Raw genomic sequence first — 14,706 nt, forward strand, 5'->3', positions numbered from 1 at the left:
AAAATCAAGGAATTGATAAACCAAATATCTGTGACAACGGTTATTCAAGGCAAGAGAGGAAGGGGAAAGGATGAAGGAGGAGCATAAAGAAGATGTAATTGTTGTCAGTTTTATTAATTAGCTTGGACTCTGTATCCTCACTTAGTATGGGGCTTTACTTGCTTTCCAAACTGTTAATCTCTTTGAAGAGCCATGTGAAAGAGCTAATTACCTACATTTTGTCTGTAGCTATTGGATAGCATAGTTGAAAAAAGATGTATTGCCCTCAAGATGACTGAGGAAGACAAACTGAAACTATAGCTAGCTCCTTTTTTCACTAAAGACCAAAAGGCTGTCAAGAATCCAAAGATACTTCATGGAAACAAATACTTGCTATAATGATTCCATCTTACAATTTATTTCCAAGGACATTAGTTTTTGTTCTTTTTTTAAATTACAGATACACAAATCCTTTTTTAAAAAATATAGGGCTTGAGATTTGTGTATAACTAATAAAAGAGAGGAAATAAGTAATACAGAAAAAATTTTTGCGTTTTAAAGAGCTATATGTTTTTCTCCCCCTGGTAATTTTGTTTGTTCCTTAACAATGGCGAGTCAAGGAAATGATGACAGTGTCAAGAGCATTATTAGAATTTTCCATTCAAAGAGCTATTTTGAGTGCCTATTTTGTGCCTAGTAGTTTTGGTTTGAAAGGCAAGACTGACAATAACAGACTTTACACAGGCAGTCTGTTCTTCTGCTGATTCTACCATGAAATAACATTTTTTTAAAGTAATGGGTAACTATAAGGAAGTAACCGATTTTCTTTAGAAACTTTTATTATAATGAATGCTATTGACAAATTCAGTTGCACAGATTTTCATTCAGTACCTATTTACATGTCGGGCACAATACTAGTCATGTGTATGATAATATTCACTGACTAATTCACACATTTATTCATTCACTCATTCATCCATTCAGCGAATATTTATGAGTGAATAGGCACTGTGTTAAGTGGTTGGGATTTAGCAGTGAGCAAGGTAAATATGGTCCCTGCTGTCACGGAGTGTACACTCTCTTAGGGAGACAGATATTAAACAATGCACTGCATAATGATTATTTCATTACAACTGAGACATCCCAGCTTGTACCAGCTTGAGGGAGAAGAACTGGGACTTATACAAACAAATAGGAGAAGATCTTGGAACTATCTCTGGTGGGTATGGGTTGATGGTCAGGATCATTAGGCCAGGTTTGCTGAATATTTTATATTTTTTCCCCTGGAGGCAATAATTTTCAACAACAACAATTTCTAATACTTATAGGGGGCTTACTATACACCAAGTACTGCTCTATAATAAACTTTTTACATGTCTTACCCCACTTTGTAGATCATGTACTAGTCTAAGATTGCATACTGGAGTGTGGCATACAGGTCAGTTAAATCACTCTGGGATTCTAATAATGAGAACTAGAACATACTGAGCCCTACTGTGTGCCAGATACCATTCCACATGTGTCTAACCCCTATGTGAACCCATGCAGAATAGAAACTTAAAGATTGAATAAATATACAGCCGAAGTTCACACAGCTCATAGATGGCAAAGCTAGCATTTGAAATTAGGTCTGTTTGAGTCTAAAACCAATGCTCCCTCCACTGTATCCATTATAGCATGTGACCAAGGCACAGGAATACTTGACCTATTCCTCCCCTTCAAACAGGCCCTATCACTACAATCATATTGATATAATCTCCTTAAACCAGGCAATGCAGTAAAAAACTACAATCATCTAAACTGGTGGTTTGAATTCAGCAGACACAAATATATATTATTCACGGGCAGATTTTGTCATAAACTTTTCAATAAGCTGTGTAAATATAGTGTAAGTACAGCCCCAATTGGTATATGATTGTACATAAATGAGGAAATTAACTAGCAAGGACCCTCCCTGACTATATTGTTTCTCCTAAAAATCCCCTTAAAGCCAGTAATTCCAGCACAGGTTACTGTAATCATGGCAGAATTGTTTTCATTTGATAAGCATTTATTGCATTCATCTATTCATTAATTCCACAAATAGGGGTTGAATGCTATTCTGTCCCAGACACTCTGCCAAGTGCTATGGAATTTACCAGGTTAAATTAGACACCAAGTCTATCCATATGAAGCTCATGGTGGCACGGAGGAGATGAGGCATACATAAATAACTACACAGCATGGTAGGATGTTATAGGACTCTGCTTGAGAAAAAAAGAGAGGTGAGTCATAAATTCAATAAACATAAACTATAACGACAAAGATGCAATGAAGAGGATGAAGAAAACTGTTGTTATGAGGAGAGAGATTGCTACCAGATGAAATGATGAGAGAAGGCATCTTGGAGTGATTCTTGATAGTGGTATTTTGGATAGATGAGACCAAAATGCATGATAAGAAAGTTTAAAAATTGAAAATTAATATTTACGATAAATTTAAATATTCTAAGAATAGAATTTTGGCACTACAACAAAAGTATAAAAATTGCCATAGGGAAAAAGCTATGTTGAAGTTGCAGAGACATTTATAAAAAATTGCTACATAGGAGATAATAAATATTAAATCACTCCATTCCATCCTGTCAAGGTTAATTTGTAATTGACCACTAAAAATAGATTCCTATTCTTTAAAATTTTCTATGTTAATACATATATTAAATATTGATATTTTAATAATTATTGGCATAAATTATTATTATTATTATCTAATTAAAACAAACTGCATATGGAACAAGGGGAGAAACAGAAAAACAAAGTTATGTGGCAATTAGAAGAGGTACGTGTTAAAAGACATAAAAATCAATTTTATTCAGAAACATAAAATAGTAAAACCATTTTTGTCCTCTTTATCAGCTGCTTTTCAAATTTGATTGTGTTCATTGGTCAAAGAATTCTTATTTTTAAATTGCTGACTCAACTTAGCAGCCTGAGTTGCTTTCATTATCATTAGAAACGTGGCTTTGCAATAAAGACGAGGTTGACTATTTTGTGGTTGATAGATGAAGCAAAATGGAATCCTTCAACCCTAGAGATGAAGGCTTCAGGCACCCTTGAAATTGGATACAGCTTAATAGCCCAAGAGAACAATTTTCAGAATAGAATTCTGATCTTTTCCCCATGGGTAAATCAGCTTTACTCAGCTAAGAGTGGTAGAAATATATTTTGGCTAGCAAATGTATAGTTAGAAATTCATAGATTTCAAAAATCTTCCTGAAATGTGGTTGGAAAATAGATATTTTTAAAATAAGATCTTAGATAGGGTTAAAAAGACTTCAGGAAGAAAAATTAATTTCGTTTTACGGTCTGGCCTTAGCTACTGCTGGGCAATGGTTGAGAACATATTGGAATAGTCCTAACCTTAAAGGAGACTTTAAAAATGGGTTTCCCTTACCCCCAGCACATCAAAGTGGAGAGAGAAGTATGTGTGAGAAGCTGAGATATATGAACGCTATCTATCCTAGGATAATTTATAATGAATTGGTCTCAATCTATTAATTCAATATAATGAATAATAATAATAATTTATTGGGCACTTACTGTGTGCTTCTACATGCTTAACATACATTATTTTACTTACTCTTCACGACAACTCTGTCATAGATGTACTATTCACAAACCCATTATGCAGATGAAGAAGCTAAAGAACAGATTAAGTGACTTGCCCAATGTAGCACAGTTAGTAACAGAAACTCTATTCTAACCCAAGTACTCAGACTCCAGAGCTAGTGCTCCAAGCACTGTATTAAATAATTAGTGGAAAGCAAGTAACAGAACAAACTCAAAAACACGCAAAGTCTTCAGCAGAAAGGTCACAAATCAGTACTGTGCAGTTCCATTACTCTTTCTTCTCATTTGACCTTTACTGTCAGCTAACTCCAATGCATAAATTTGGGACATGTATTCATTTATCTCAACACTTTCTTTTTTTCCAGAGCACACAATATGTCTTCTTGTCCCTGGTGTATGGTTTTTAATATGACCAGAGACTTTCCACATGCTCTTGAATTCTTAATAGTTTTGGTTTGCTGCACTGAAGACTTACAAAAAGGTTTCAAACTCAGTGTGGACTATTATCTTTCATTTGTCCCACTTGACCTTTAAGCCTTAAATAAATGCAGGATGGTGAAGTTGGGAGGGGTATTCAGTAGTCACACCGAGTTGATATAGTGTCGTTACTACAGAGAGCGAATGTATATTCAGCATGAAGGAATCAATGGACTCCGTTTTCTTTCCTAAGTTCCCAAAGTCATTTAAGCACTTTGGAAAGTGTATGCAGACCTTCAGGGTGCTTTTGATTACCTACAATAAGTGAATTAGGTACTTATTTCAAATACAACCTAATGAGTTATATAATACGTAATACATCATTTATTACATAACTGTTATATGCTTTGCATTATACTAGGTCCTATGACAGGATACAGATAGACATATGAAACAGTCCTGTAAGCTAAATGGGTAAAAATTGTTCATAAATTGCTTTTATGATATATTTATGCCTATGAAGTCTAATTAATTAATAATAAAGTCCACATTTTCATAAGTTCACAAATTCTAAATGTTGCTAAAGGAAAGCATATAATATTTTTTAAAAATTTCATGAAGAGAGAAATATTCCATAAAAATCTATGAGATTAACTTTTTTGTTAAAAGCAGCAATCAAGACTTTTACTAGTATCTCTATCATGTTGTTTTTCACTTACGTGACCTCCGTTTGTGTTTTACAAAGTTCTGCTTTTAGGTTGTAAACTTGTTCACAGAGGCAGTATTGAATTAAAATTTCTGATTTGCACCTCACCCAGAATAAACCTGCAATGGTTTTTTTAGAATAAGCCAACAATGATGAGACCGTTCTCTGTATTCAAATCTGTAGTCTCTCTGCTCTCTTGCAGAGAGAGCACTTCCTTGCGCCATTTTGTATTTATCCCCTTTGAAAACAATGTGGTATCTGGAGATGATGGGAACTGCAAGACACAAAGTCTCAGGAGCACAGATGGAAATGTAAACAGGAAACCAGTGGGGAGTTAATTGTGTGGCATCTGGCACTGGGGTCTAGCAGAGGCAAACAAGCCATCTCACCACTGCCTTTTGACAAGATAGAGTTGGCCCCTAAGACAAAGGTGGAAACTAGAGTCCTTCATTCTTTTGCCCACTACAAATAATTCATTGTTAACAGCTGCTAATGGCAAAAGGGACCTCAATTACCCAGTGCATCTAGGACAGAAAAAAAGTAACATCTCTTCCATATCCCTAGATGCCACAAAAAATGGGAATTTTCCCATTGTTACATCAAAATGAGGTTATATAATGAATGTTCTTTGGTTTTCTAGTTTTTCTTTGGCTTTTCTTTTTGTGCCCTGCTACATCAGACTGTCATCCTTTTTTTTTTTTTAACATCTTTATTGGAGTATAATTGCTTTACAATGGTGTGTTAGTTTCTGCTTTATAACAAAGTGAATCAGTTATACATATACATATATTCCCATATCTCTTCCCTCTTGCATCTCCCTCCCCCCCCCACCCTCCCTATCCCACCCCTCTAGGTGGTCACAAAGCACAGAGCTGATCTCCCTGTGCTATGCGGTTGCTCCCCACTAGCTATCTGTTTTATGTTTGGTAGTGTATATATGTCCATGCCACTCTCTCACTTTGTCACAGCTTACCCTACCCCTCCCCATATCCTCAAGTCCATTCTCTAGTAGGTCTGTGTCTTTATTCCCATCTTATCCCTAGGTTCTTCATGACCTTTTTTTTTTTTTCTCTTAGAATCCATATATATGTATTAGCATACAGTATTTGTTTTTCTCTTTCTGACTTACTTCACTCTGTATGACAGCCTCTAGATCCATCCACCTCACTACAAATAACTCAATTTCGTTTCTTTTTATGGCTGAGTAATACTCCATTGTATATATGTGCCACATCCTCTTTATCTGTTGATGGACACTTAGGTTGCTTCCATGTCCTGGCTATTGTAAATAGAGCTGCAATGAACATTTTGGTACATGACTCTTATTTTTTGTTTGTTTTTTTTGGTTTTTTTTTGCAGTAACGTGGGCCTCTCACTATTGTGGCCTCTCCCATTGTGGAGCACAGGCTCCAGATGCGCAGGCTCAGCGGCCATGGCTCATGGGCCCAGCCACTCGGCGCCATGTGGGATCTTCCCAGACTGGGGCATGAACCCGTGTCCCCTGCATCGGCAGGCGGACTCTCAACCACTGCGCCACCAGGGAAGCCCACATGACTCTTTTTGAATTATGGTTTTCTCAGGGTATATGCCCAGTAGTGGGATTGCTGGGTCGTATGGTAATGTTTTTTTAAACATCTTTATTGGAGTATAATTGCTTTACAATGGTGTGTTAGTTTCTGCTTTATAACATAGTGAATCAGCTATACATATACATATATCCCCATATCTCCTCTCTCTTGTGTCAGACTGTCATCTTAATAGAATATCCCTACCACTAAATCTCTCTCTTCCTGAGTTCAATTCCTGGTTCAGGTGGAGGTAGCTTTGCCTGGAGAGGGGATTGATTTCTCTTAGGAGAAGGCTTGAAGAAACAGCATCAGCTGTTACATTCTCATTCATCACAAAAATGAAGACTGAAGTAAAAAATTTGCTGATGTGTTTAGGGGAGACAGGGACCAACTGTGGTTGGGGAATTGGAATCTGAATAGTCTCGATATACTAATTTACATACAGGAAAGTATAGTTTTCTGGAAATAGGACTTGGGCACCCCCGTGGGATTGTTTCAAGTCAAAGTGCTTTCTGACAAGTGAGTATGGCTTCTTTTGGGAACCAGCATGTATTGTCAGAGGAGGGAAGCTGGGAACTGGGAGATGTGAAATTTGCTGGTTCAGACTACCAGCTCCATATATCAACTGTTGTCCAGGATGCAAGGAGCTACTGACAAAGCAATCTTTCTTTGGTCCTGAAGTTTGATTGATTGGTTGACCAAATTGAAAGCAAAAATTTGCTGCCAGTGGGAAGAAAGACAAACTCAAGGTCCCAAACAAGGTTTTGTTTAGGACTCTTAGAGGTTACTAAACCACAAAAGTTGATTTTTTTCTACTTATTTTTCAACTAGTGGAAACATTTATTTAAGGACCATGAGATTTGGATTCTAATTCCAGTATTATCATCTAATTGTGTGATTATGAGAAAGTGGTAAAATGTCTCTGGGTTTTCTTGTGGATAAAACTGAGTAGACTGGATTAAATCAACACTGGGGTCCTTCCAGTTATAATGCAATCATTCTAGTTTTAGCATCAGATTCATTACAGGATTTGGACATTAGAAAATACAGATTAAATTAAAACTGGACTCCCTATTTATTATACTGTCACCACTCCCAGATATCTAAAGCAACATTGTTTGGATAACAATGGCGTTTTGGTTGTTGTTTTTCTAACAATTGGATAACAATATGTTTGTGGAGTAGGTAGAAAATAAATACCTAACTTCAGCAACTTAATAGCTGAGTGCTTAAGAGCTGAAAATGAAAACAAGGGAAGATGAATAGCTCTTTGCCTCTGACATTGGCATTTGTGACTTTCTAGGTTGGCAAACTGAGCACATTCCGAGTAAAAGTGAATCAAGAATGACTGATTAATACCTTCCATGGCAAATGGCTTCCCCACAGTTAGAAGTTTGCAGTCAGCATCTACTGACACTTCATAATCCAGAAGGGCTTTGTCCATGATGAAGGCATCTAGTTTCTCTGGATCATTCCTATATTTAAGACGAAGAGAAGAAAAGTGAAAAATGATTCATTAATAGACAGGAAACACTAAGGCTGACAGCTGGCTTTTGTTTAGGGAACAGAAACCTGGACAATAAGGGCAGTACAAGCTGGGCAGCTGCTGGCTCTGCCTTGCTGACATCTCACTGACCTGCAGAGAATAGACCAGGGGAAGCAGACACTCTTATAAGAGAGCATGACATCTTTCCAGTGGATTCATCTACCAGTTTCTTTCATTACTTCTAAATCCAACAACAAAACCAGAGCGACTATGAATTGAATGGGAAGGTAAATAGTCAAGGTTCATTTCTCTTACAATAACTGAATGACTTCTTTGTGTAAGCATTGTATTTATTGTTCTCCACACATTTTACCCCTTATAATAACCTTGAGGGGGGGTGGTAGTATCCCATTTTAACAGATGGAAAAATTCAGGCTCAAAGAGTCAAAGTAACTTAATCCAGTCTACATAGCCAGTAAGTGTTGGAGCTGGGGGTCTCATTAATCATTGTGTGAAAATTCTTAATTCTTTCTGTCATGATCACTATCATATTCTTCAGAGATCAGGTGTTATTTCATATTTGGGAGTACGGATTAAGGAAGTGCAAATAAGAGATCCAGCACTCTTGGGGAAAAGGGAGTTCAGGTCTCTTTAAAGTCCATAAACTGGTCTTCAGTAAATGGAATGGGAAGCATATGTAATAGATCTTTGTAATCTGATTTATTAATATATCTCCAGAGATTCATGTTTCACTCCCATCCCAGGAGGCAGTTCAGGCAAAAATCATTTAAAGGCAGTTGTTTCTGGACTATATCAGTGAGTCGGCTGTAGGCTGGGCTCAAGGTGCCAGCAGACATCCTTGTGCATCCTTCATGTGTTCTCCCCAGTCTTTGAACATAGACACAGAGATGGTCCCAAGGAAGGCGGTCAGCACCGGCTCAGCTCCACTTACAAAGGTGGCAAGGGAGGATGAGTTTCAAAGGGAAATGTTTAAGGTGTATGCAATGACTCTTGTTTTCAGCTACCTCAAACTTTTTTTTGGAAAGATATAGGACATACATCCATTTAATAAGGGCTTTCTGACCCTCAGTGCTGTCCAAACAGCTTAGCAAAGAGAACAACTCTTCTCTATCCCATCTGGGTCCAGTCATTCCTCTCTTAGAGCCAAAAAATGAGGCTGTTGGAATTCAATACATAGCAGTAGCTTCTAAACTCAGAGGAGAACATGGCTAGGACCCATCAAAAATCTAAAAGAGAAAGACACCTTTAGACATCTCTAAGATTCATCATTGAGCAGCAAGTACCTTTTTGATGGCTTTTTCTGAGCCACACATGGACACACATTAAGTAGGTCAACATCCCTTCTTGGTGCCAATGACCATTGCTTCCTCTCTCTACTCTTTTAGGAGGTAAAATAGGCACTTCAAAATAAATCTCTTTTCCAGGGTTATTGAATTTAAGTTACAGTGAGGCCTATGTTTAACTATAGCCAAAATGAAAAACATCTCCCAGGTCCAGAGCTGTGGGAAGCTTCTAAAAGGGCTGGGGATAAGAACTGTCTCCTGGAAGCTGAAGATGAGGAACCTTAATGGAATCCTGGCAGTAAGATAAAAGTCAAGCTGAAAGATGCTTCTCCAGTCAAATCTTGACTGTCACAGTACCAGAATGTACCTTGTGAGCTACACAGGAACAAGTTACCATTTACTAATACTCTGCAAATATTTGTGGCAGCAATAACAATACAAAAAATTAGGGCTCAGTTTTTCTAACCAGTATTTCCTGAGGTCCATCTCAGTGGTATCCCTAAATAACTCCTCATGATTTTGAATTGCAAAGTGAAGTTATCTATGGCAGGTCTCTATTGCATAGTAAGGCAAGAAGCAATTAGCTCACAGACTCCCATGGGGCCCTGAGTCACTGGTGAGGAAGTGGCAGTGTTTGATCCAGGTATAAGGACCTTCTAGACTGGTTGAATCATCCTTATAGTTGGCACAGCCATGGCCTACAGTTGTTTCTCCCATTATAAAATCATGCTGTCTTTTTGAGCATTCATTTAATAACACATATACCACAAAAACCATATAAACATACTAAAAGTAATTAATACTTTACTAGGGATTAATTTATTGGAATACTGTTACCTCAGAAAGCAGGGCCCTAAGTGAGTAGGATGAAGCCCAGGGGAATTCTGATGGGAGAGGGGAGGGACAGGTTTAACACAGGAACCTGTCTTTATAGGCGACTCCAAGGGTTGTGCTTGCAGGTCAGGGCACTGGGATGTCAGGGGGTAACTTGAAGACTGGTTGTTTGGAGTGGTGGCTAAGAGCATAGGCTTTATCTGGGCCAAAAGCAGAGAGAGAAGCCCAGAGAGAAGAAGGCAGAGGGCATTGATGATAAGCTCTGTTCCAATTTCACCTCAATCTATGAGTCACCTGGGGAGCTTTTTAAAATTCAGATTCTGGGACAGGGCCTGACAGTTTGCATTTCTCACATGCACACAAATGCTATCTGGTACACGGATGCTGCTGAAACATGGACTGTTTTTTGAACACCAAGGACCTACTTTCCGGTTTTGGTTTCCAGACTAGCCTGCAGCAGTGGTTGGATTCTAGAGACCTGGTTCTAGTCCTGACCCTGCCACTTGCTAGCTGTATTTCCATGGACAAGTTGCTTCTTTAGGAACTCAGCTCCCTCATCTGTGCCTGTTTTCCTACCTAACAATTTCTCCTGAGGCTAGAGGAGGGCCAACTCTGAGCACTTGGGCCTTCTAGATGAAGCCTCCAGAGTAAATGAATACCCTGAGTGGAATGCAACTGGAGACTGCAGCAGTGGCTTATCTCACCCTTTCACACTGCCATAAGCGCCCAGTTTGTCAGCCATTACTATCTAGTGGGGAGCCATTGCTGTCTCCCTGACATCTTATTCTTTTTCTCAGCCATGAATTTCCCTAAAGGAGAGGATAAAGAGGAGGAGCTGGGAGGCAAAGGAACACTAAACTCTGTGTCAGAGAGGGACTCTAATGTTTTAATGTTCTTGCAAAATTGAAAGTGCCATTTCATAGTGCTTCAACACTATATATAACTCTGCAAATCTGAGAACACAAGGCTTCCTTTCTAGACTCTAGCTTAGTCCATAAAATTGTTTTAGGGGCTGATTACTAGAGCTCTTGAGAAACACTGAGCCTCTATGTCCCATAAAATTATTTATTTCCCTTTCTTAAAAAAAAAGTTTGAAGTGCCAAGTCTTGTTGTCCTTTGGGGAGATTATTGTGTTTGACAATAGAGAAACCAGTTTCCTGGTGCTGCACAATTCTAGGGACTGGAGTTTGAATGTATGTCATTGTCCTGAGACCATCAGGCAGGAGGGAGAGGACTGCTTGCCTGCATGCTGTGGTGCTTATCAGGAGCCATTCATCCCCTTCTCCCAGGCAGACTAGATGAGCAGACCTGTAACTGCACCAACCTCTTTTGCATTCAGCTTCACTGAATTACAGGCTCTGATAATCTGCCATGGTAATGTGATTGCTCTTGATTGCTTCTCATAAATGTCGATGAGAAGGATGCAGGCATGGGAATCATTGCCTTTTATCTTATTTTCTTTCTACAGGAAAGGTCTAAGATAAAGTCCACTTCCTTGTAATAAGAGGAGACAGTCCACATGCTTAGAGATTCACTGTGAAGGAAAGGGTTGCTTTGGGGCACTTTGTCCTCTGGCCACATTCCCTGAGTGTTTGATCATTTCAGCACCATTGTTTTCCCAAGTGATGTCGAACCAACATTTACTTCCCCCACCATCTGCTACACTAATGACTGCACTGGCACTTTGATCAAAGCTATGGCCAACTTGGGACTGTGCAGGAGCTAGTAAACTAGGTCACATAATTAAATGCACACTTATTCCATACTGCCTCCTGGATCTCACATGAGCACACAATGGATATATTTAGCTATCATTTTAAAAAACCGACAAACACTACATCAATAGCAAGACTTCTTTTTCATTGAGAACTTTTTGGATGCAAGAGGTTGATGCTCACTTCAGATACTCCACTCCATCGGGTGTGGCTGGTACATTGTATCTTCTCATATACTCATGCATCTCTGGGAAGCTTTGCCTCACATAATCTTCAGCACTGCTTTCCCGGACAGTTCCAAAGCGGAAACCTTGAGAGGGATGATGTAGCTATGAGGCAGAAAAAGAAGTGTCTTTAATATAAATTCTTAGAGTTGTTTTCAAAATTTTCTTTTCCATCATTCTTTGGATTCTAATAATGACTTAGGATTTTTCAAATGCACACAGTCATAAATTTCCATGTGCCATGTGTACATGCTCTTTCATACAAGCTTTCACATAAGTAAATGTTCTATCTTCACATAAATAATTGTTCTATCTTCAGAAGCAAACAGATGGAAACAACAAACACAAAGTACAAAACAGCTTTCTCCTTTATATTGAGAACCTGTCAGAATTCTTTAGAAACTATAAAACGGTGTGTAGAATCAAACTTGGTATTAAAAATTGCTTATCAGACAAAGCATAAAGTTAAGATAATAAATTAAAGATTGTGCCTTTCCTTAGTTAGAACTACACAAAGGCCAAGTTAAAACCTTGCATCCTGAGATTGAAATATACATGACCCCAAAGAGTGAATACATCTCTTTTATGTTTATTGGTCTTTATGCTGCAGTATATTTTAAGTTTGTTGAGTTTGTTTTTGGTGTAATTACAAAATGATCTCTTTCCTTTAAATAACTGTGTTACCAGTCATGCTGTGTATTTGCTCAAATGGAATGGTATGTAAGACAATTAGGAGCAACAGAGGAGGAGGGTAGCAGGAATAGATCCAGTAATGGCACAGTTCTCTAGAATGTAAGACCTCACAGTGAGGAGAGGCAGTGTACTGGGAGTCCTGTAGAAGCTTTCTGTCACTAAGGATAATAAGAATACAGCACATGAGGCAGTATAGTTCATGGAAGTTATACAGAAGTGTTAATATAGAATCTAGACTTATTTAAAATATAAGAATGAACTGGGATTGAGCTGTATTATGAAAATAGTCGAATGTACTGTAGTAAGCAGTATATTAGAGATTATACTTCTCCACAATTGTTATGTTAAAGTTCTTTAACTTGTTTGTTCTGCTTCGTGTTAACATATTTGATATCATTGGTTCTGACTGAAGCCTTGGGGACAGGAATTCACTGATGGGCTTCATGGAGTTTATAAGTCTCCTGAAATTCTAGGCAACATTTTATGTAAATATGTGTTTGTAATTTTCTTCTATAAGGAAGATAGTACAGAGTTTCATATTTTTTTAAATAATTAGGTTTTCAAGTTGTTTATAGCCCCTACAGGTTAAGAAATCACTGAATTTGGTAACAAATAACTTATATTTGAAGATTAATTAGTTTTGACACACACCAAAGTTCTAACAATATGGCAATAGTTAAATAAATTATATGCCACATCCTTATAGAATGTTATCTAATGTATAAATCATGTTTGTGAAGCATATTTAATAAAACAAAGCAAATGCTCATATGACAAATTGAGAAAAAGCTTTGTTATGGCCTGATCAAAGTTAAATATGTATATAATTATTTTAAATGCTACAAACCCCCCCCCACAGATATCATATATGTACACACACACACACACATCTTGGAAAAAAATATATCAAGATATTAACAATGGTTGTTCCATTGATGGTGAAACTACAGGTGTATTTATTTATTTATAGATTGTTTATAGAAGCATGCCTCATGTTTGTAAGTAAAAAAACCCTTTATTTTACAACCAGTGAAATAAATAACTCATTAATTTATTCAATATTTTTTGGGGGCAACTTTGTATAATTTTCAAAGTTACTGGGCCCACAAAGGTAAATACCTGCAATCATTGCCACAAAGGGACTCACCACTTGGTTTGTGGTATTTCTTTGGATATCCCACTGTTGAGCAGGTGATATGGCAAACCTTTGTGTTCCATACACTGAACAAATTCTAATGTTTTATGCCAGCATAACCTTAATGAGGCATCAATAATAATAATAGCTAACATTTATTGAATATTATGTGCCAAATATGTTTACCTGCATTATCTTGATTAATCCTCATAAAAATTTTATGAAGAGGGCTCTATTAATATTTCCTTTTTAAAGATTAATCAACTGAAGCTCAGAGAAATATAGTAAGTAATAAGTAAGAGTAAGTAATAAAAGTAATAAGATCACACAGCTATAAGTAGAAGGGACTGGATTAGAACCCATGTCTGTTTGACTTCAAAGCCCATGCTGTTACCGACCACATCACCCTGCCTTCCAGCTCATGGCAGCAAATGGAGAGAAGATGTTTATTAGAATGAACTCACTAGTCTTTTAAAATATTCTCCTTAAGCCTTAGGCCTAGGCTGCTCTCACAATAGCAAACTGCAGCCCTATGGCTCGAGCAAGGCCGATTTATCAGAATTCTGTTTGTCCAACACCTATTCATTTTTTAAGGCCTAGAACAAGACTCTCTGTATGAAGTCTTTGGCCTTATCTAGCTTCACCCTCCTATCCAGGAAGAACAAAAACAAAAGTAATTTACTGCTTATTTATCTGTGCTGATACAGCACCTTGAACATACAGAATATGTAGGCTAGGTACTTATTTAGCCATCTTTCACACTTTTCATGCCTACCTCCTTTGAGCCTTCCAAGAAACTTATGAGGTATTTCTATTATCTTCCTTTTACAGATAAAGAAACTACAGACTAGAAAGTTTGTTATTTGCCCAAGGTCATAGAGCTAGTAAATGTTGGATCTGGAATTTGAACCCAGATAGTCTGATGGAAAATAGTGAGCTCTGAACACCATGAACAGAGCTTCTGACACTATGTCATACTGACTCTGGGTCTGGTCATTACAAAGCTTGCTACTTATGTGACAGGCAGTGAGCTAAGG

At 37.7% G+C, this 14,706-nt stretch overlaps 1 protein-coding gene across 1 annotated transcript in view; it reads right to left on the reverse strand.

The window, feature by feature from the left end:
• Positions 1–14,706, reverse strand: part of GRIN3A (glutamate ionotropic receptor NMDA type subunit 3A) — a 145,453-nt gene that overhangs the window by 36,294 nt on the left and 94,453 nt on the right. Inside the window, exons 4-5 of the mRNA XM_029203028.1 lie at positions 11,801–11,946; positions 7,638–7,753 (exon numbers count right to left, since the gene is read on the reverse strand). Coding sequence (XP_029058861.1) covers positions 7,638–7,753; positions 11,801–11,946 — 262 coding nt within the window. The remainder of the gene's footprint in view (positions 1–7,637; positions 7,754–11,800; positions 11,947–14,706) is intronic.

This window comes from Monodon monoceros, unplaced genomic scaffold (genome assembly GCF_005190385.1).
Source record: "Monodon monoceros isolate NGI ecotype Baffin Bay Population unplaced genomic scaffold, NGI_Narwhal_1 Super_Scaffold_5, whole genome shotgun sequence".
Taxonomy (NCBI): domain Eukaryota; kingdom Metazoa; phylum Chordata; class Mammalia; order Artiodactyla; family Monodontidae; genus Monodon; species Monodon monoceros.